Source organism: Ischnura elegans, chromosome 3 (genome assembly GCF_921293095.1).
Source record: "Ischnura elegans chromosome 3, ioIscEleg1.1, whole genome shotgun sequence".
NCBI classification, from domain to species: domain Eukaryota; kingdom Metazoa; phylum Arthropoda; class Insecta; order Odonata; family Coenagrionidae; genus Ischnura; species Ischnura elegans.
In genome coordinates, this window is record NC_060248.1 from 79,275,336 (window position 1) to 79,296,750 (window position 21,415).

The window sequence follows — 21,415 nt, forward strand, 5'->3', positions numbered from 1 at the left end:
GAAGCACCTCGCTATCCATCTGTGCACCTCTCCTTCTGGAGAAATTGGTAGTAGGTATCTTAAATTTAGGCTTTTCTAGACACAAAAATTCATTGCTTGATATTCGTTCATTAAATTGATTTTTTTAATGGAAATAAACTTTGGGTAAAGACTTTTTTGGTGGAGTTTCTAGTTCAAAGAACCACCCTAGGGACCACCATCTGGCTGAGGTCACTGCCCGGTGCCCCGAGGTCCCAGGCGAGACCGCCAGGATATGGGAAGCCTAGCGCCAGGACGGTGCCATGGTGAGAGACTCACGAACAGTGACTGAGAAAGGACTTTCTCCCACAAGAGATGACATACAGTGCATTGAGAGATTTGTCAGACTGTACCGCTTGCCATCAAATAAATGTGGTCTGACTATACATACTTTCATTTAATTTATGGAAGCAAGGTTAAATACTGTCCCCATCCCCTTCAAATATAAATATTTGTGTGTGATTTTTTGCTTTCCGGCGAAAGTGCTGAGTGCACTGTAGGGAGAAGGCAAAGGTATGTTCGCAGCAGCCTGCCATGCGAACGTACCAGATATGTTCATAGCATCAAAAGGATTAAAAAAATGACTTGTGCAACTTAGGCCTGGGATGTTACAGAAAGTTTTACTGCGTATGTTGTCGTTCCAGTTATTTATCCTTATTCTCATCACATGTCTACCATATAAAATACCTTTTTGTTGATTCTTGCTGCATAGAGCTGCATTTTTGTGAAGCTGACAAGATTATTGGAGTCATTATGTGTAAGAAACTCCTGCATGTGATGGTCCTCTCACATTCTGTCATTGTCCTGAGAATAAATAAGCTTGCTATGCAGTATTATAATAGGAGTCTTGTTGAATATACTCCAAAAATCTAGCTATCTATAATGAATTTCATTTTACTTTTTGCTGACCTCAATTCATTAATGATGATTAGTTTACAAAGTATAGGTCTAAGACAATAGGTCTATCTGTAATGTGCTCAAGAGTTATCAATGAGGTTATATGAGTCAAATTAGAATGTCTTGTGGGAAAAGAGGATTGCATTGATGAAGTAATTTTGTATGTGGTGAACTCAATATTATCGCTACCAACACTTGAATAATGAACTTATAAATAACAGGGAATGGAATTTGGTGTAAATTTATTTTCTTTTCAGGATATGAGTTACTTATCACCTCCAATTATTGATTGTAAAAGCACAGTCCTGACTCAACCAGCAAAATGTGACAAGAAAACAATTTTTTGAGATGTATCAAATGGAATGATGTTGAAGGCAAAATAAAAATATTAAATTATGCCTCCAACAAAGGAATAATGTATGCAGTCTGATGATCAATCCACAATCAATATCTAAATTTCATATATGTATGTGCAGCAATGATGAACAGGAGTAAACATGAAGGACCCTTAACCCTTTCGTGCCAGATGTCAGGTGGAACCAACGGGCATTTTCATAAGTTGAAGACATCGGGTATAGCTGTCGCATATTTTTCAGTGCAAGTGACCAGACATCGGCTCTGGCTGACGCGAGGAAAGGGAATTCCCTTAAGTGACTACTGAGGTAGCAATTGCCGGATGCATTGCCGGACAAAGGCTGGGGAGAAGTACAAATTACACGTATGCGCATTCAAATTTGTTTAAGGTAATATTACGATGAAAACATTAAATTCTCCATAAGAAAATGTTTTTTTTCTACCTGGATTTCAGATCAAGACCTTCAAACTGCCGTTCAGGGATGCAACCACCAAGGCCCTTGGCAGCAGATAATATCCAATGTGTATCTAAATAAGGTTGATATATCTAAAACACGTTGCTATTAGATACAAAAATGTTTTTGGCAATGCAATAGAGAAATCCTATTTGTAACAACCACAATGAGTTGTGAAATTAACGTTACATAGATATCCAAGTTGTAATATCCGTGATATTAAAAAATAGTTTTTTGAATCTGTATTCATCAAAATGCTCATGTGACACAATTTATTAACTTTTTCTGCTATTTTTTTTAATTTTTAAGGAAATTTTGAACATCTATCACTTATGAGTAATGATGGTTTAATAAACTTACAAAATAAAATGTATACATATCACAAATGATACACATACTCATTGAAAACATCTCATTGGCACCTGTACCTTTACTAATTGCTTTCTTATAATACTAGCAGTACTATATTAGCTGGCGAGGTAATCATCAAAAAAAGGATAACCAGAGGTGGTGCGTTATGACTAGCTGGCCTTTGAGGGCTATCCGTTCTGTGGGCAGTGAACAACCACGAAAGTTGCGGAAGCCGAGAAAAAATTCGAACAAATTCTAATGATACCATTTACGAGAATACCTCCTGACATAACATACGACACTAATAGTCGGCTTCGAAAATGTCCAATTTAGAGCAAATATGCCCTCCGAGTGGTAAAAATTTGCGAGATTTGGGGCTCGTATCTCCACGGCGAGGATAAAATATAAGGAGGTATCCCTGTAAGTTGCCCAACTTGACTCTGTTTACTTGAATATTTAAGGTGCTGTGTTGTTGACTTGACTCTGAAAGGTGCCGCTTTCGCTGGCCGTCTACTCACCCTCCTTCACCGTGCTCTGTTTTATATTGGCTGGTGAGGTACCTATTCATCGGAAAGAGGGTAATCAGAGGCGGTCCGTTACGACTGGTTGGCCCTTGAGGAGTGGGACGATAAGCTATCCGTGCAGTGGGCAGTCAGAAACCACGAAAGTTGCAGAGAGCGAGAAAAAACATAAACAAATTCTAATGATACCATTTACGAGAATACCTCCTGAGATAACATACGCCACTAATAGTCGGCTTCGAAAATGTCCATTTTAAATCAAATATGTCCTCCTAGGGGCCAAAATTTGCGAGATTTTAGGCTAGTTTTTCTGTCTAAAATAAAAGACAATGAGCATTACAGTAGACGTAACCGCTAATGCTTTGTAAGAGGGCCACTATATGCACTCCCAGAGATAAAAAGTCACACAGGAACAATATAGAAGACAAATCGCCTCAGCTGCCAGATGATAATTCTTATATGGTAATTTTTAAATTTTTGTCACCATGATTTTTGAAAATCTTATTCTCCTGTCGTCAACTAATCAGGAGTCATTGGATTGTATAAATTCGAAATTACATTATACCTACGTAGCTATTGGTCACCATCATTGGGTACCTGGTTTGTAATTTGTAGAACAAAAAAAGGTCCATTGTGTCAGATAAAATCAAGCCATGGGGTACATGGGTCTAGTGCTCCTGCTTCTTACCCTCAAGTCTCCATTCTCCTTATCACTCTTCTACTTCTTAATATTCAAAATCTCTCACCACTTACCCATTTCAAAATTTTCAGTTGGTTTCTTCTCCATGAGTTTACCTCCTTTTCTCCACCAGTTATGCCATTTTTATTTCACCAGTATACAACCAATGTTTAAAATTAAGAATATCATATAGCAACTTGTCTACACTTGGCAGACCTCAGATCTGAAATATATCACAGCCTACGTGGCTGACAATGAGAGCTATTTCAGATCTCCAAGGCACCTTAGAAAGCATAAAGCCATCCCCTTCTGTTGCAGGCCATATCAAAATAGGGCGGTTTGCGATTATTTTTTCTTGCCTAAATCGAAAGATTATTACTCCTGGCAGGGGCGCAGCTAGGAATTGAGGCTGGGGGAGGTTTAGGTGCAGCTAATACCGGGGTGTGTGGGGGTATGGAATGCCCACCAGGATAAGCGGTAGGTGCGAGATTAATAAATTGGGGAATTTGAAGAAAAATGGTTCAAAACTGTGAGTTTTACGGTTTTCTGAGGGATATTTTATCAATCCTTACACTATTCTATAAGTAATATCAATCCAATTAAGTAAAATGGATTAAAATTAAAAATTCCAACCCTTAAGGCACAACGAATTTTTTATGCAAAAAAATGTGCAAGTATTAAATTGGAAAATAAAAATTACTACAGAATGATTAAGATTATGGATGTAGGGAAACAATTATTTGCATAAACAGAATTTATTCACAGTAAGAATACAGTAGTGCCTCTTTGATTCATGCTAAATAATAAAGTTCTTTTAGAAACAAAGTATTCTACAAAGAATGGTTTTGAAATTCATGTCACTTGGTAATTATAACAATGGAACTATTTAGCCAATTCACAATTTGAAAAACGTTTGTAAAGAAAGACTAGTCTACACAAGTATATAAACTTAATAGGTGCACCAACAGTTTCCTGAAAACTATTTATGCATTCTTATACACACATTAACAGAGTATACAAGTGAACAATTATGGCAATACAAGTTTGAAGTGGGGCCTGAGCATGTCCAACCTTAAAATTGGCGCAGGATTTGCCAAAGAGATTAACACATAATGAATAACCTTTGACACACACTTTCTGTGACTAGATACCACAGCACCCATAACAGTTTTTCTTTCTTTGGTACGTATGCATCTGTCACTAATCACTAGTACAGTAGAGCAAATGGTACATATTCACATTGCCCACATGGAAAATCCAGTGACAAGGACATTTTGCATGGATCATGCATAACAGAAATGATTTAGGTACATGAAACACATTAGGTAGGTATAGATAATTTTAATGAAGGTAAAACATGATAAATTAGGGATCACTTCTTATAAGCTCTTGCTCACATTAAGAGAAATGAGAAATATTAACATTTTTAAACAGCTTAAGGATGCAGTCTCAAAAACATTTTAACAACCTACAAATGCAACATTTCTATGCATTTTAATACTGACATAAGGAAATCACTAGAAAAGGAAGATCATCTCTAGGGTTACACCAAAAAATGACCTCGGTTACATTTATGTGATTCAACATTAGGTGCCACAATTGAATCTCTTACTTTGTAAGAAGAAACACTTTGAGTATACACTTTCTTTGGTTTTTTGGACTCTCTTGAATACGAAATTTTAAAATGTACCCTATGTCATCCATGGAGAATAGATCAATTTGCCACATTTAGCATGTAAACCAGAATATTTCAACACCAGAAATACAACAAAATTTCTGGAGAAAAGTTCCTGGATTACCCCAGGAAAAATTCACATAAGAGCAAAAAAGTTGCTCATCAACTGGAATATTACTTACCCATGATAATGGTTGAGCATGCAATTGTAAAACCTGTCAAGTCCAAAGTATGGCATGGTAAAAGCATGCTTATAATAGTTCATATTTTAGACTATAGTCCAGACCCAATGGTGTTGACAATAATACATGCATGAGCTCTTTCTTTTTCACTGAAAAAATTCTTTGAGTTGGATACTCTCTCTCAAAAATTCAATTCAATCTTTTCCTCAATGATGAAAACTATCAGCACTCAAGTTTTTTGCGTGACTTGCGTTCCCTTGCAGTCCTTTGATTACGCCGAAAGTTGGTTCTGGGTCATTTGGTCGCATCGGCCACCACTGTGGGAGCAGCTGCATTTGTGTTTGGTGGGGAGCACGATGATGATGAAGATGAAGATGATGATGACGAGGAAGAAGAAGACGAAGCCGCTACGGGAGTTGGGGAGCGGGAGCTACAGGGAGTAGTTGAGGGTGCTGCAACCACCGATGTCACCGTGGCTGTGGCCGTGGTCGCTGACTTTTCAGATGGAGCTGTTGCACTGACAGTGGTCACAGCAGTCAGGGCAGAGGAAGTTGAGCGTCCACAACATACCTGGTGGTGATTCTCCCAGTCTTTATGCTGGCAAAATGCCCCGCAGTAACGAGCCGTATTGCAGCCACTGCAAGTTTCGTTAGCTTTGCGCCCACAATTCCAGCAAGTCTGATTCATGGAAGAAATAAGAAAGTGGAGTAATGATTATCATCATGGCATGAATGATCCATTCTGGCTACAGAATTCTCTCACTAGTATGCCAAAGAAGATTACAAATGTCTATCAGCAGTGAAGTCACTGACTGAGGAGTCTGTGTTGTGATGTTAATAATGACTTTTATCACAGTATGTGGTGTTGATTATAAAGAAATAATAATTCGTAATTTCATTGATGATTTTCCACTCATCAATATAGTGTCTGTAAGTTATTGTGCTGATTTTTATTTTATCTTAGTTTTAATTCTTCTTCATTAGGATGGGTGAAATGATATGAGATGAAATTATCTGTTTCATTTGGGCAGATGGAAATATAAATTTTAAGTGGTGGGAGATGCAATATTACATATTAAAAAAAAATATTTTTTCCTACTAGCTTTACCAAGTCTCTCACAAAGAGGTCTCCCTTACAATCAAGGATGACCCTTCCTTCTTTCTTACAAGGGATGGACCTATATTTGGTCACTTATATTAAGCACATTATTACACACGAAAGGAAGCATAGCATGGAGTTGGAAGGGAAAAATACAGAATAGGCAGTAAGATAGAAATCCTGGGAGACACCCCTTGCCATTTGGACTGCCCCGGGGAGTTAAGCTCCTTAGCGATCCTTATGGTGAGGGAAACTGCTCTAATGCGAGATTTCCTGTTGGTAATAAAATTTTTGGGAAACTGCTGCAGGTGGTAGAGCAATGGTCAAACATTAATACATACGGTGCTGACCTTAGTACTGTTACTAATACTTTTTTCATTATTTCATGATTATGTTAATTGCTATACATAATTAAAAATAAATGAATTCTGCTTCATATTTTTCATTTTTTTATTTAGAGATTTGATTTCGAGCTTTACCAAAAAATGGCAAACTACGAATTTACAAAAGATAATTGGCGTAATAATACGCCTGTAGCAAGAATCGAAGGATTCAACGTGGCATAATATTACGCCCATAGCACGCTAAGTGTTAAAAACATTTTTCCCATGGTCAGTGTACAAAATGTATGAAAACGTTAAGGCCTTCCTACTCAGCCTGGGACAACACTCTGTTTAGGGAAAATGGATAGAGAGGATGCTGTTTTAGTACCAGTACTTACATTGTGGGTGTGATGTGAGATGGGGAGAGGAGGTGGGGGGGAGATTGGAGACCTCCGCCCTCCGTCCACCACCAGCAGTGACGATGACGTTGCTGCATCCGACGGCTCCACCGAATTCTGTGGCAGCACGGCCCCAGGGACAGGAGGGCGAGAAGAGGCCTTCCCAGCAGCCCCACTTGTCCGAGCCTCCAGCAAGAGGGCTTCCATGCGAGCACGTTCCGCAGCCACCAATTCCAATGCTTTGCTCTCCGCAGCTGCCACAGCTCGCTGCAGCTCCGCCACTGCCTGTCGTTTTACTTCGTTCACTGCCTCCTCTGAAGTGAGAAAAATGATGATGCAGCATGTTAAGATTGGTTTGAAGCTGGTTAGAAATTTTCAATATCAATGACAGAATTTTTGCTTCTAAGGAAAGCAAATGAAAAATAGACAATATGGATAATTTAGAGTGATACCATGTATCCTGGCCCATTATATGTACTACATACTCTTAGTCACTTATGAGCATAGGCGTATTTAGTGGGGACATGCGTTCCCCCAGAAGCTTAAAAAATAGACAAGATTTTTAATACGGTTATCATTAAGATCATTTTGTTTTGCCTTAATCATTAAATTTGTTATTAATGACTTTCATATCAAAAGAAAGAGAATATTTTCTACAGCAATTGTTGTATTTTGTTTTTGATCTCAAATATAGGAAGACCTGTCAGATACTTGTGCCCCCCCAGAAAAAAAATCTGGATTCGCCCCTGCTTATGTGTCCTAAAATAAGCCAGCACATTATGGGCTGAGGGCAGTGGCGGCTGGTGGCTTTATATATCCAGGGTGTGCATTATAGAAGATATACGATGATGAAAAAGGGCATGAAGTCCAAATGAATGCTGCTAAATGGCCCTGAATGCATTGACGGACTAGGATCCTGAGCGCAGGTAGTGTAGGTGGCAGCTACACCGCTACACTACCTGCGAGTTAGTCACCAAATATGTGCGTGCACACTCGCTTCGATTTGAGTCTGCTCCCAGCACCCATTTGAACATGGCATACCCCCCCCGCTTACCTCGTCCCAATGGGTACCCTGAAGCGATCGCATAGACCGAATATGCGCCCAGCGCGATGCCACGGGATCGCACGTCTGTAGAGCGCTGAATTCGCAAAAGAGATAGTTGTAGCATTTGGAGCTTCATATTTCATCCATAAGTAGAAAGGATTTTTATCTATCTTGTGGTAAAGGAATTGTTTTCTTTTATAATCCATTCATCTTTGGGTGTGCACTTGCTAACATGCGTATATGCACGTGCCGCCACTGGCTGAGGGTATAATTTTGTCTTCCACCAACTCAAGCTTCAAAATTGAGACTACTTTTATGGCTGTTATAAGGTTTTTTAAGAGTCATTCATATGCATATTTATTTTCCAATATTTTGGGTAAAATTTTTGTTTTCACTATAATAGGCAATATTTTGAAAATGAAGTCTTTCTTCATTTTCTGTCTATTTTAAGTATTTTCCATCAAATCCAATCAGAAAAATCTCAGTGCAACTATATGTGCTGGTGGGTCTTTAAGGGATATATGGTCATAAACAATAACCAAACGAATTGAAAACTAAAATACAGCTCATTTTAATTGTTTTCTGTTGTTAAATTACCAAATATGAAAGTCTAAATTCATGCATTGCTGATGGATCAAGTGAAGATGAGAGAACTAGCTATTTATGTGAGATTGTGATACTAGATGGAAGTCTGCTTTCACTGTTTGGCAGCCTGTTTCATTTCCCAGTATTTGGCTGTTTTTTGGGTCAATGGAAATGCATTGCAAAATTAAGTCAAATGCTTGGTAGAGGAAAACCATTTTGATACTAATTCATTAACAATTATCATGTGTGGGTAAAGAATAAAAATTTGGTGATCGAAAATAACAAAATTACTTTTTCCTTGTCACCATCAACATTTTTTTCGGCGTATATTAAAACAATACATATTTTTACAATGTGCCAGCATGATTAAGAGATGACTTTATTAGGGCTCATCTGTTATAATTGGGACTCAATTATATTTAATTTTTGAGTGCTAATATTGCTGCAGTGAAAATCACCTCCAAATCCACCAGTTTGAGTATTTTTGCTTTACGTATTCTTCCAGAGATCTTTCTAATAATGCAAGAAAAGAGACCAAATGAAACCAAAGATTTTTAATCATTTAATTACGGCTTAACTAAAAAAATGAAGATATTAGATATAACATCCACGTATAAATATTTAACTACTATTATATATGTGTTCCAAATTTTGATCCTTTTCTCATCCCTCATCTTTCTCGCACCATCTCCATGGTAATTTTCCCCCTACTCCTCGCAACTCCCTATGAAGTCTACCATTCTTTGTTATTTATTTGATAATATTGTTGAATATTATTTCATTCATTTTTGTTTACGTTTTGCTTTCTATTAGCAAATTGTTTTCTTTGCTATTGTGAGCACTCTGTAATAGAGTAGTTTCCTTCATCAAAGAAAACGAAAGGTATTGATTGCGATTCGTTACCCACCATTAGTGTATTCATAATATACAAATTATTTGGTTTTAGAAATACCGGTTCAGACGAATGGCATGGTCAATTTTATCCTCATTTGAAAAAGGCCAGATTGGCACCCATGCAATGCCACTCCATGTGACGTCACAGGGACCTAGTTTCTATACGAGTAGATAGGAGTTATACATCATCTGAGATTACCAATGCATGCATGAGGCTCAGAGCTCAGGGAACTGCCCCATTAGCAGTGCTGTTTTTGGACTGCATTTACAAAAAATAAAATTTACACAAGATATTCATTTTTATGTCTAAGCTAATCCATTTCATGTGCAGAAACAATTGCTTACCAGCTCTTCTTTTGACTTCTGCGACCCTATCTTCAGTTGCTTTGATAGTCTGTGCCATTATCTCTCCAGCAGTCTTCTTAAAAGTATCATGAGGGCTGGCTAGGGCCTGAGAGTGGTGGACACTGTTTATTGCACTTATGTGGTGGCTGGCCAGGCCAGTCCCATTGGTGTTGTAGTGGTGACTACCATCGGCTCCCTCGGGTGTTGTCCTCCTCAGCCAGTACGCTGATGGAGGGGGTGGCTGCTGGTGGTGAGGGTTGTGGTGGGGATTGACTTGCGCTGGGTGTGGGTTGGTCTGTGGGTTTGGATTGGATTCTGGTAGAGCACGATGCTGCAGGATGGCCAGGGCTCGCTTGGTCTTCTCCACCATACTCAGGATGCAATTGAGCATCTAGAGGAGAATGGAGAAAATGAAACATTAACACCATCCAAAGGATAGAATGCTGACAAAAATGGCAGTTGATATTGAAGTTCTGATTTCATTCAACCGACTGGACCAGAAAATAGACACCATTGAGGTAACAGATTTTGATAAAATTTGGGAAATCGTTTCAATTTTATTAAAAAGGAAAACCCCAACATTTTTATGGAACATTCACAATGTGTATATGAAATTGCGATTGTGTAAAACTGAAATTTTATGAAATCGTGTCCATGGATAGTCTTAAAATGAGACAGGTAATTTTCAGAAAACAATATCACAGTAAATGCTCAGAAAACACATGATTTAGAATCAACGTTGCAGAATATTTGTGGTAGGGAATTCACTAAATAGCTAATAGAGATAATAATTCATTATTAAACTTTATTAGCTATGAAATTCTTACTTTTCATTGTATTTTTCTTATGAAATTGCTATTTTTGGAAACTTTATGTAGTTATAAGGGCCATGAGCGTCAAATCCGTTTCCGGGCATGCAATTTCCTAAAATTTTCTGAGGGAAGACCCCCGAACCCCTAGATAAGAAGGGTCCCATCAAGAGGCCTAACGGAGAGCCCCTAATCACCCCCGACCGCCCCTGGCCACTTGCATGTACAAATACTCTCTGTGTATAAACTCTCAGCTTACCACGTGGATGTTCTTCCACTCGTCATCGTTCCTCCTGTCCTCGGCCTCCCCTCGGCCACCGGAGAACAAGTACTGCGGGTGCGGGTGGGGCGGGAACTCCGGGGGCAGTGCCGGTGCCGGCGGCGGCGGCAGGGCCGGGGGAGGTGGTGGGGGCGCGGGAGCCGAGTTCACAACCCCGCCGGAGGGAGCGGCAGCGGGGGCCACGTGGAGGGAGAGCGGCAAAGGGTGCTGGAGCGAGGACGAAGAGGACACGGACGAGGTGACGGAGGAGGAAGCGGCCGAAGACGAAGAGGACGAGGAAGATGGCGCCGAGGCGTACGGCGCGGACGCCGACGAGGACGTGATGTGGTTGCTGCTGGCGTGGTGGTGATGGTGGTGGTGGTGGGAGGAGGAGAAGAGCAGTAGGCCCCCGGACCTCCTCGCCGCCTCCGCCGAGTCCCCGCTCGCGCCCCCGGCCAGCCGGTGGTGGTGGTGGCGCTTTGGAGGCGGGGCCGGCAGGTAGGCGCCACCGTCCGAGTTCCGGTCCCCGCTCCTGTCCACAACGTCGCCGTTCTCGTAGTAGCTGTAGAACAGACGGAAACTGCGTGATTTGCAATGTGGTGGTCGAGAGGAATTCGTGCGGAGATTTTAAAATACATTTTTCAAAATCAACATGGCATAATGGACAAATATCATAAGGAAAATTAAGGGTTAGGTATTAGAAGGAAATGAAAAATAACTACATCTACATATTAACCCGCAAGCGGTTTAAATGGGCATGCGGTAGGTCGAGGTTTAGGACACCCGCGGTTCACATGCGAGAGAATACAGAAAAAATTCGGTGGGTTAAAAAATTAGCCTGCCTGAGTTCGACCGATTATTTATCATCTTGGAACATTCTGCTTCACTTAAATTTTTAAGAAACATCAACTTAGGCAGATGCTTTCCTGATGATCGAGGACGTGCCATTCCAATTTTATCTGCGCATTAAAGGAGAGTATTTCACGTTGGACGGATGGCGTCATCATAGTAGCCAGTAGTGACATAGCTGAGATCAAACGAAATGTTCAAGATCGAAGTTGAAAAATCGAGCTTGGCTCGAAACTCGATGATCACGGATCGATTTAGATTTTTTACTACGAAAACTTGATTTTAGATTTTAATCGTAATCGATATTTCCATCACTAGATGGAGTGTGCTCTTATAAATCTTCAGTATAAACCTTTCTAGTTTATACAGGGTTTTTAGGAATTCTCAAAATTTAAGTTCCCTGAATTTACCGCAAAAAATCTTTCGGCTTTTCCGCAATCTCTTTTCGATATCTACGTAATGTTTTCGCTCGTCTTGACAAGTAACTGCTTATTATACCAATGACTATTCTCTATGACTATGACTATGACTCAAGCCTTCCTGGGAAACACGTACGTCGTTCTTTGGGTCATTTGGAGTACATCGTATTGAGATCAAATTTTCTTTGAGAGAAACATGGGGACGTCGAGTGCCTAGTGGAGGTCTTTGCTTCCAAAATTGTTGGAAGTAATAAAGCATAATAAATACTCGTCGATTAAGTATAAAAATTGCTTGAAATCTTATCAGAACTTTGAATTTCCCTAAAACGACGAGTAAAATGGTTTTATTTTGAACGATTATTCCCAGAAGGAATTTTATCACATTTTCTTGCGTCAAAGCCTTACACTGCCAACCATCACCGCGCCAGTTCTTTACGCGTTATGAGAAATTTACTTTGACGCCACTGACTAGATTATCCGGCTTTCCCTAGATTTCTTAACCCATTTCAAATCCCCTGGTTTTTCCCAAGTTTACCTGACCTGTAAAAATCCTGCATTGGAACTGAAGAAAAAATACGATTTCATTCAGTTTTAACTTTATGTTTTTCCTAGATGAGTGTCGAAAAATGCAATAAAACGACACGAAAAATTATTATAAAGGCTTTTAATTCAATGAAAAAACTTCATTGAATTTACGTAATTCAAAATTCATTAAATTTTGAATGAATAGTTGTTTGGAAGAAAAAAATCAAGCAGCTCCTACTTTACCTCTGAAAAATAATATTGATCGAGGGTTTAGCTAGTGATTGGATTTCATGTCGCGCATTGTTCTTGCGGGTTGATGTAAACGATTTTCTGACCGAAGTTTTTGCGGTGAGTTGCAGCGCGATACTAACATTTCGTCGAGCCCTGTAGTGATTCGGAAGGCCTTGTATTTTAGCGATTCCGCCCCTTGGGAAGTGAGTATTATGGACAAAATAAGGGGAGGAGAAAAAAAGAGATTATATAGATAAGTAATAATATAAAAATGTTCAAATATTTATAGTTACTTGGAGACACCGAAGAGTCTACATTTTCATTGATATTGAAAAATAATTAATGGATTCCGTAAGAGACGGAGTACTACTTCCCTCCAAACGAAGTAGTCAAGAGTGAGGTCATTTTCTTGTCGAAAGCTTTGTAGTCCAACCTCGTACGGGAAAACCATCCAAATTATTCGTGTCGGAATCACCAATGCAGAGTTGGATAAATTAATAATCTTAACGTTTTTCTCATAAATTTATTGAAGGCATTTTTCAATGCCCTTTAGAATCATTATAATCATACTTGACTTGCTCTATAGAAGGGAAAATCCCGTGTTGACCAATGGGGTTGATTAGTGTCACTACACGCTTGGTAACTAAATTACTAACGTAACGCTGGGGCCTAGGCTTCAATAATGCCAGTTCCCAGCGCCGGTGTTGGTATCGGCTTTGCCTGCCAAACCGTAGGACGCGGGTTTGAGTCCCACCTGAGTAGGTGGCCCATACCAAGATCATGGATATTCGTGACCGTTCATTGTTGCTTTTTAGCAACCGCTGATATAAAAGGCGTCTCACCCCTGTTTTCGGTGATAATGGAGATGACTAAATAAAAGCACGAATGGGTCTGAATCATTGAATTTTGTGCGAGAAGAGGAAGGACATTACTTTCCTCCAAAAATATATATTTAAGGGACTTGTGTTATGCAATCAGATAAAATATTAACATTTCGTAGGAGTTTGAGAAATAAAAACTTTGATTTTTCCCCATGGCGATTTATTTCGTTCGACCATGGTTTCGTATCGTCGCAAAATTTTCAAGCCGAGGGGGAAGTCCCAGCTTGAAAATGTTACAAAACCACGGTCGGGCTAATTAATATATCACCATGTGGAAAAAGCAAAGTTTTTATTTCTTCAACTCCTATGATAGTGAATTTCCACAAAGTCACGCCCGCTACCATTACTTATTTAACAATGGATAGTTTGAGGCGTGAATTCGTGAAATTGCTTCAAAGAATCAAAAAACCTAGTAAATTTCACATAAATAATATCAATATCGACCAGTTTCGTCGCTGTGCGACATAGTGAGGTGGAAATATATAGGGAAAGCATGAACTTATATATGTTGAGTCACTAGGGGTGGAAAGCTGGTCATACTGGTGTACAGTGGCGCAGCGAGGGGGGGGGGGTTGGGGGATAAAACCCCCCCAGAGCTCGAGAAGTTTTTAAGTTTAATCCATTTTACTTCATTGGATTGATATTACTAATAGTATAGTGGAAGGATTAATAAAATATCCCTCAGAAAGCCGTAAAGGTCACCATTTTGGACCATTTATCTTAAAATTCCGCTATTTATTAATCTCGCACCTATCGTTTATCCTGGTGGGTACACCATACCACCACAACCACCGGTATTATTTGCATCTAAACCCCTTCCCAGCCTTAATTCCTAGCTGCGCCCCTGCTGGTATATAAGGTGATTCTTTCCCTGTATATTTGCACCTGACGACGTCGCACAGCGACGAAACTGGTCGATATTAAAATTGTGCATGTGGAATATACAAGATTTTTTTTGATTCAACATTACTCATTTTACTGAAATTTACATCTCGGATACGTCCATCGATTCCGCGAGATGATGAAAACGATTATCCGTCCGAAGAGCACTTTGTTTGCGCACGACACTCATATTTCGCCCGGCCCTGTAGATGAGTGCTCGGGAAGGCCTTGTCTTATAACAAATCCCCTCCTTGAGAAGGGGTATATATGCGATAGAGAGGAAAGGGAAGGGGAGAGGGGGTGAGTTCTGTCTTTTACGACCTCCCCACTGCTCTCACTACTCCGCCTGCGTTTTATTGAGCATCCAGGAGAGGGGGTGAGGGGCATGTCCGACGCACACCTTAACCCCAGCTGCAGTGGAACCGCGTGCACTTCTTTCTGTCGAATTCTTTTTACTTTTTTTTCTCTCTCTCGAATGGATGGCGCGTAGAGTGGTGCTTCGCTTAGCAGGAGGACCTTCCACCCCAGGTATCGACACTCGGGAGGGGCATTTTAGGACGATTAATACAGCGATCGGATCTTGGACGAGTGCTTAAGCGATCCATTTGGACGAGGGCTCTTGGGATGGTACGTACATCATTATCGGAGGGCTTTTCTGACAGTCTCTCCAGTCAGCAGTCGTCTTTTGCCTGATGATATAGGTGTACAAAAACTTAACCAACAGCATACTCTTTTTTTTACGAGTTCAAAATATGGTTTCAAATCCGAGGATCGGAAATAATATGGAAATATTTTTTGCCATTCAAAATTGAAAAAAAAACGAAAAAAATTGAAGTCTATTTTTATTACAGTGCTTTCAGTACACCATGTTGACACTATGTTGACGTATCCAATGTTGTGATATTCAACTGGGTAAAACATAGAGTTATAAATAGATGAAATTGTATTATTTTCTTCAGCTCTTATTCAGGATTGTTACTGGTCAGGGAAACTTGGGTAAAGCCAGGGGATTTGAAACGGGTTAAGAAAACGTAGGGAAAACCGAATAATCTAGACGCAGAAAGATGTGACAAATTGCCTTTTGGGAATGATCGTTCTAAAAAAAAATTTCCTCGTTGTTTTTGGAAAATCAAAGGTCTGATAAGATTGAATTTTGAATTTAGATTTGGAATATTTGAGTTTCACCGTCTGAGCTATGAAATGAAAAAAATATTGTGAATCTTTTACGCTAAAAATCATGAAAGATCTTCTACTTCTTCATTCTAACCCTTAAGCCGCCTCATTAGAGGAGTGTGCCGGGAGGTGTCAGGACATCAGTCGTTAACCTGAAGGAGAAATAGTAGGTGCGCTAGTAAAGAGATTCGAGTCCGTAGCTGAACCCATCATTAATTGAATTCCTTTTTGCTCGCGAGAAGAACGGATTCTTATAACTGGATAATAACTGAATAAGGACTGGATCAAAAATAACGAGGAAGACCTAGCTAGCTACCATCAATGTAAGGCTCAGCCCATTCATCTCTCGGTGTTTCAATCTGCATGTTGTTTTGATGTAGAGCTCTTTGTCCCCCTCCCCTGAAATTGCACATTGTCCTTTGATACTAAGAAGTTTCATTAATACCATTATTTAATAATTTATAAATTAATAATTGGTGTTATTTAATTTAATTAGAAAAATTAAATAGCTTTTTTTCTCAAATTTTCAAAGTTTGCCACCCCCTGAAATCTGCCACCCTGGGCAAGTGCCTCCTCTGCCGCACCATAGTTCCAGGCCTGACCACAGGCTTGCAAATTTCACGAATTTCGAGCAAGGGGCCCAGTTCCTCTTTTCTGGGTAACCTCGCTTTCCTAGGACTATATATACTGTATCCATGGCTTCACACGAGATTTTCACCCGGGACCCGAGTCCAAGGCGTTCAACTCACTAGGCTGCAAGTAGTCTAAAGCCACACTTTAAAGTAATTTGCCAATTCCATTTCGAAACGAAGGACTTAGACCGGCGAAATACTTCGGATACTGTCCGACTGAAACGAGATGAAAAACACGATGCTTCGCTAATCACGCAGCCCCTCCCGTGGAATGCTAGTCGACCCCGATAGCAAGCGCATCCCTCGTCCGGAATGCATACACATTTTTTCGATCGTTATTTCTTGTCCCCCGATGTCTGGCGCGGCAGCCGTCATTAAAGCCTCGCACGCGCTCGCAAATGGGACCGCGACATCTGTCACGCCGTGAGGGCATCGACCATCGATACGCACGTGCGAGGCGCCGCTGTTTTCTTGAGCGCAGGCCGCCAAAAAACGACCCGTTCAGTGCACGCACCGCGCGAAATATCGTAACGAACGGTAACAGGTTTTCGGAACACGTGCATCGACGGAACGACCACCCGGATTCCAATGGTCTTCGAACGGGTAGACGGAGATCCAAGGTCATTTGCGCATTTGGTACAGATGGGAAAAGAATGGCGAGACTACTCGAGCAAAGTGAAAAGAGTACTATGTCTATGATCATGAGACTAGAGAGAGGACACAATTCGTTCAATTGCATTAGGCTCAACTATGTGGAAGTTAATACTCGAAAATGAAAAGGAGACTTTGTTGATTTCCACTAATTTATTTTGTCCGTACGACATCTTTCGAACCATAGAGGTCATTATCAAGTACAAAAACCCAAACCAACACCCTTCCCTCCCCCTCCTGACACCCACTCCTTCCACTCTCTCCCCTATCCCTTACAAAGAATATATATGCTTACTTACCATTCAATTTTTGTACTTGATAATGACCTCTATGGTTCGAAATATGTCGTACGGAGAAGATAAATTAGTGGAAATCAACGAAGTCTCCTTTTCATTTTAGAGGACACAATATTTGCCAAGGGAGAAAATTTCCCTGGACCGGGAATCGAATCACGGACCTTTGGATTTTCGGGCCACTGACCAGACCAGAGGTGTGCAGATAAACGTAAATGTCAGTTTATCGAAAAAAATAGCAATAAATATTAACTTGGATTAGCGAAAAAATTAGCTTCACAGCCTCGGGACGTTCACAGAAAAAAAATTGCATGGATGATTGACTGCTTTCTCTCCCGCGTCTGTTCATCTCAGGCGACGACATGTTTCGCAAACGTTGCAGTTTGCTTCTTCAGGTCCGAAGTGTAGGATGCAGTTTTCTAGCGATTTGATCGATGGATTTTTCTACCTCACAGGAAAATCCTCTGAAAGCGCTGGCACATTAATGGTTTTGCCTGGTTTCGCTTTTTAGTAGGGCCCTCTTCGCTTCTGAAGCGTTGGGGTGTTTTTCCCTCGTCCCCTCCCTTCCGCTCCTATCCTTTCCTAGAGGCATCGGCGGGCTCCCATCGCGGCGGCGCCTCTTTCCTTTTTCCTTCCTCTCCAGCCCCTCCCCGGGTGATCGGGCGTATAAGCCAGTGGCTTGGTTCCCGGCCCCGGTGTGTTGTACCCTCGAAGGGTTCGCCCAGAACCCTCATACTTTCTGTAGGATGCAGTTTGTGATTTCCTTATATACCTTTCCTTCAGCCGGGGGCCGGTTCGTTTTGGTGTGCTTTCTTGTTTTAGCTGAAAACTCGTTTCCAACTTCGGATCTGAAGAAGCAAACTGCAACGTTCGCGAAACATGTCGTCGCCTGAGATGAACAGACGGGGGAGAGAACCTGAAAGCAGCCAATCATCGACACCGCTCCGCGGAAGCCTTCTATCCAACACCAAAAATGGGGAACATGCACAATTTTTTAAAAGTGCGATAATACGAAGGTCCCTACCTCAAATGTACTCGCCGAAAATCTGGCGGGTGAATAATGTATTTGAGACAAGTTATGAGATTTAAAAAATTAATCTTCGTCGGCTGCTTGAAAACACGACGCCATCGGAGTGTGACGTCACGGTACGGTATCCACTGATGACAGACTGAGGAAGTGGATAGAAAATTGGTCTATGCAGGGGCTCAAACGAAAATTTGGCGAAAATAACAGCTATTTTTACTTCGATTTCTTACATTCAAGGCTCTACCGCTCTATTCTCTCAGCAAAGACAATGGTGAAACGTCCGATGACAGAAGGCGTTTTAGGTCTCGTGACTTCAAGCGATATTCGAGCACTTTTAATTAGCATTTAATGACGTTTGTGGAATACTAGGAGATATTTGGCTTTCATATCTGAACTCGTGAGAAAATTGTCTATTCAGTGAGACTTACTAGCATGATGAACAAATTTCATGCATGCTCCCCATTAACGTGGACAGGACGCCACATATATCATTATTCTGCAGGACTATGATTGCCGGTCTCAGTGGCGGCGGGGTGAAGTCCTCGCTTATCAAACAAAAGGTCGCGGGTTCGAGTCGAGCCTGGGTAGGTTGCCTCTATCCAGGGCACGATTGTTCGTGCACGTATGATTGTTAAAGTTGTTGAAAACCCCGATGTAAAAGGCCAATGTATGCTCTTTTCGGTGGTAACAAAGCAAGGTTGCCAAGCGTTACGAAAAAAAAACTTTCATAAGCTGTACAAAATTGCCTGCCCCCGCAAAAAAGTGGCCAGTTCGCACAGGATTTTCCAAACAACCATTCATATGCCTACCTCAAATTTTCCTACAACGGTAGATGATTGGTTCCTTATGTTATCTTTGAACCCAGGTTGGCCTTCTCTGGAACGACCTTGAATCGTGAGTTTCATTTGGCATAATGAGGAAACTGTGCGAAAAATCCACAGAGAAAAAATCATTCGTCTTGACCAGGATACGAACCCGGATCCCCCGATTTCCGGTCGAGTGCTTCAGCCAGTTAAGCTACCGAGTAATCATTCTTCCCAGTTGATACTTGTGGACACTAGTGGATAAGGTGTTATGGACTGCTGAGCATATGATGCCACAAGCAGTCCAAATCGTGTGCATAGCGCCACAGCCGGAGAGAAGCCGGAGAGATTCTGGTCAAGGCGAATGATTTTTTCTCTGTGGATTTTTTGCACAATTTGATCATTGCGGGTGACTTCTTAAAGATATCACCATGGCTAGTCCCGGTATCGTTGAATTAAACTATGATGAGAAAAATTAAAGACATGAGAGCAAGAACCTGATAATACGCAAAGGTGAGGCTTAGGAAAAATAAGAACTAATAATGGTTCTTTCACTAAGATAGTAGAACGTAAGTTTTCAAAAATATCCGGGTTCAACTTATTGGGAACTCATTTTTGAAAAAAAACAACGTCTTCTGGTAAAGAGGAGGATGGGCTTCATGTGTTTCTGGAAGTTTCATATTTGAAAATATTGGTCATTAACTGATTGTTGCACCGGTCTTCAACTTCCTCCTTGAGGTACCACCACAACAACAAGCGATTAATTAACTCCAGCCGCCTTAATAATCCAAACATGCGAATTCATCGATATAAAATCGAAAAATCCACGTCCCGCGTTGGTCCTTCCAACACGCGATTTATTACGCCCACAATATTGAACCCGTATCTCAGTCGCTCGAGATGTGCGGACGAAGGCAATAAATAAAGTACGAGGTCTGTTCAAAAATACGCGAACTGTTTTTCTTCAGTTTCTTCGATGCCATTAGTTTTTTGGACCACGAGTACCTCCCCGAAGGCTCCACGAAAACCATACTTTCTAAATTGAGGTTCTGAACCGTCTGCGGGATGCCATTCATTGCAGAGGACAGAAATTTGTAGGAGTGGTGACCGGTTATTCCACCACGACAACGCACCAGCCTATAAATTTATAACTACTTGTTAGTTTTCGACAAAATTCTCGATCACTGTTCGTCGACGAGCAAAGTGAGAAACGAGGAGGTATACGCGGAATGGTCTTCCGCTCTTGCATGATATATTCAGACTGTTTACAATTGAAAAGTTTATATAAAAAGGAGGCAAACACGTTTACCTTGACAACAGTCAACAACTGTTAGCAATTGATACACGGAATGGTTGGAGCATAAAGGCTGGTGTGGAGTGCTCCAAGCCGAAGAGGATCGACGTGGGATAGGCTCACCATGAATTAAGCAATCACGTGGGAAACGAGAGGGAAACGCAGGAATGCCATAGTAGAGCATCATAAGAATTAAAAGTCGAGAAAAAAGAACCACAAAGACGTATAACATAGAGAATGGTGCAGGAAGAAATGGAGGGCTTTAGTAAATCCATTACATCGCAGCGGTGCTGTAGGCACTAAAATAATAATAATCAAACCATGTCATAAAACAATCGGGTAGAGAGTAATTACAGGGAGGATATAGACGTGTCAATGATTTATTTTTCCATTTTAATCCTCGTTTTACTTTCTAAATTTATGCAGTTGCGATGGAAAATTCTCGAAATGTGTCGGTAAGACGGTACAAGGAGGCTGGAGATGAGAGAGAGAAGTTTAAGAGAAGGAGATGAGAATTCAGAGGAAAGAAATGGAGAAGAAGTTTTCGTTTTTTTTAGGGAAGTAAAAGAGTGGAGGGGGTGGTTGGATAAGAGGGAGAGGGTGGAAATTTGGGAGGGGGATGACGGGAAAGGGGGTGGGGTGGAGGCAGATTTTCCTTCTGGCAGAAATCAGCACCACCTGGCGTATGAGTCTAGCAACAGCTTGAAGCGGGACACAATCGCTGGGAAAGGGGTGGGAGGGGGTGCGTGGGTGGGGGAAGAGGAGAGGGTGGGGAAATTATGGCGGAGGGGTGGGGGGTCCTGGTTTGAAGGGCATTGGAGGGGGATGGGGTATAAGGGAGCAGTGAGAGGTGCACTGGGATGTGCG

General features: G+C 41.0%; 1 protein-coding gene across 2 annotated transcripts in view; it reads right to left on the reverse strand.

Annotated features, from left to right (window-relative positions):
* Positions 1-4,020: 4,020 nt before the first annotated feature.
* LOC124156058 (protein CBFA2T1) overlaps positions 4,021-21,415 on the reverse strand; it is a 379,763-nt gene continuing 362,368 nt past the window's right edge. The window contains exons 6-9 of one of the 2 annotated variants that reach the window (XM_046530366.1): positions 10,889-11,450; positions 9,821-10,211; positions 6,952-7,265; positions 4,021-5,810 (exon numbers count right to left, since the gene is read on the reverse strand). In XM_046530366.1, coding sequence (XP_046386322.1) covers positions 5,427-5,810; positions 6,952-7,265; positions 9,821-10,211; positions 10,889-11,450 — 1,651 coding nt within the window. In that variant the 3' untranslated portion in view covers positions 4,021-5,426. Of the gene's footprint in view, positions 5,811-6,951; positions 7,266-9,820; positions 10,212-10,888; positions 11,469-21,415 lie in introns of both variants that reach the window. The other variant, XM_046530365.1, reaches the window with a different exon arrangement.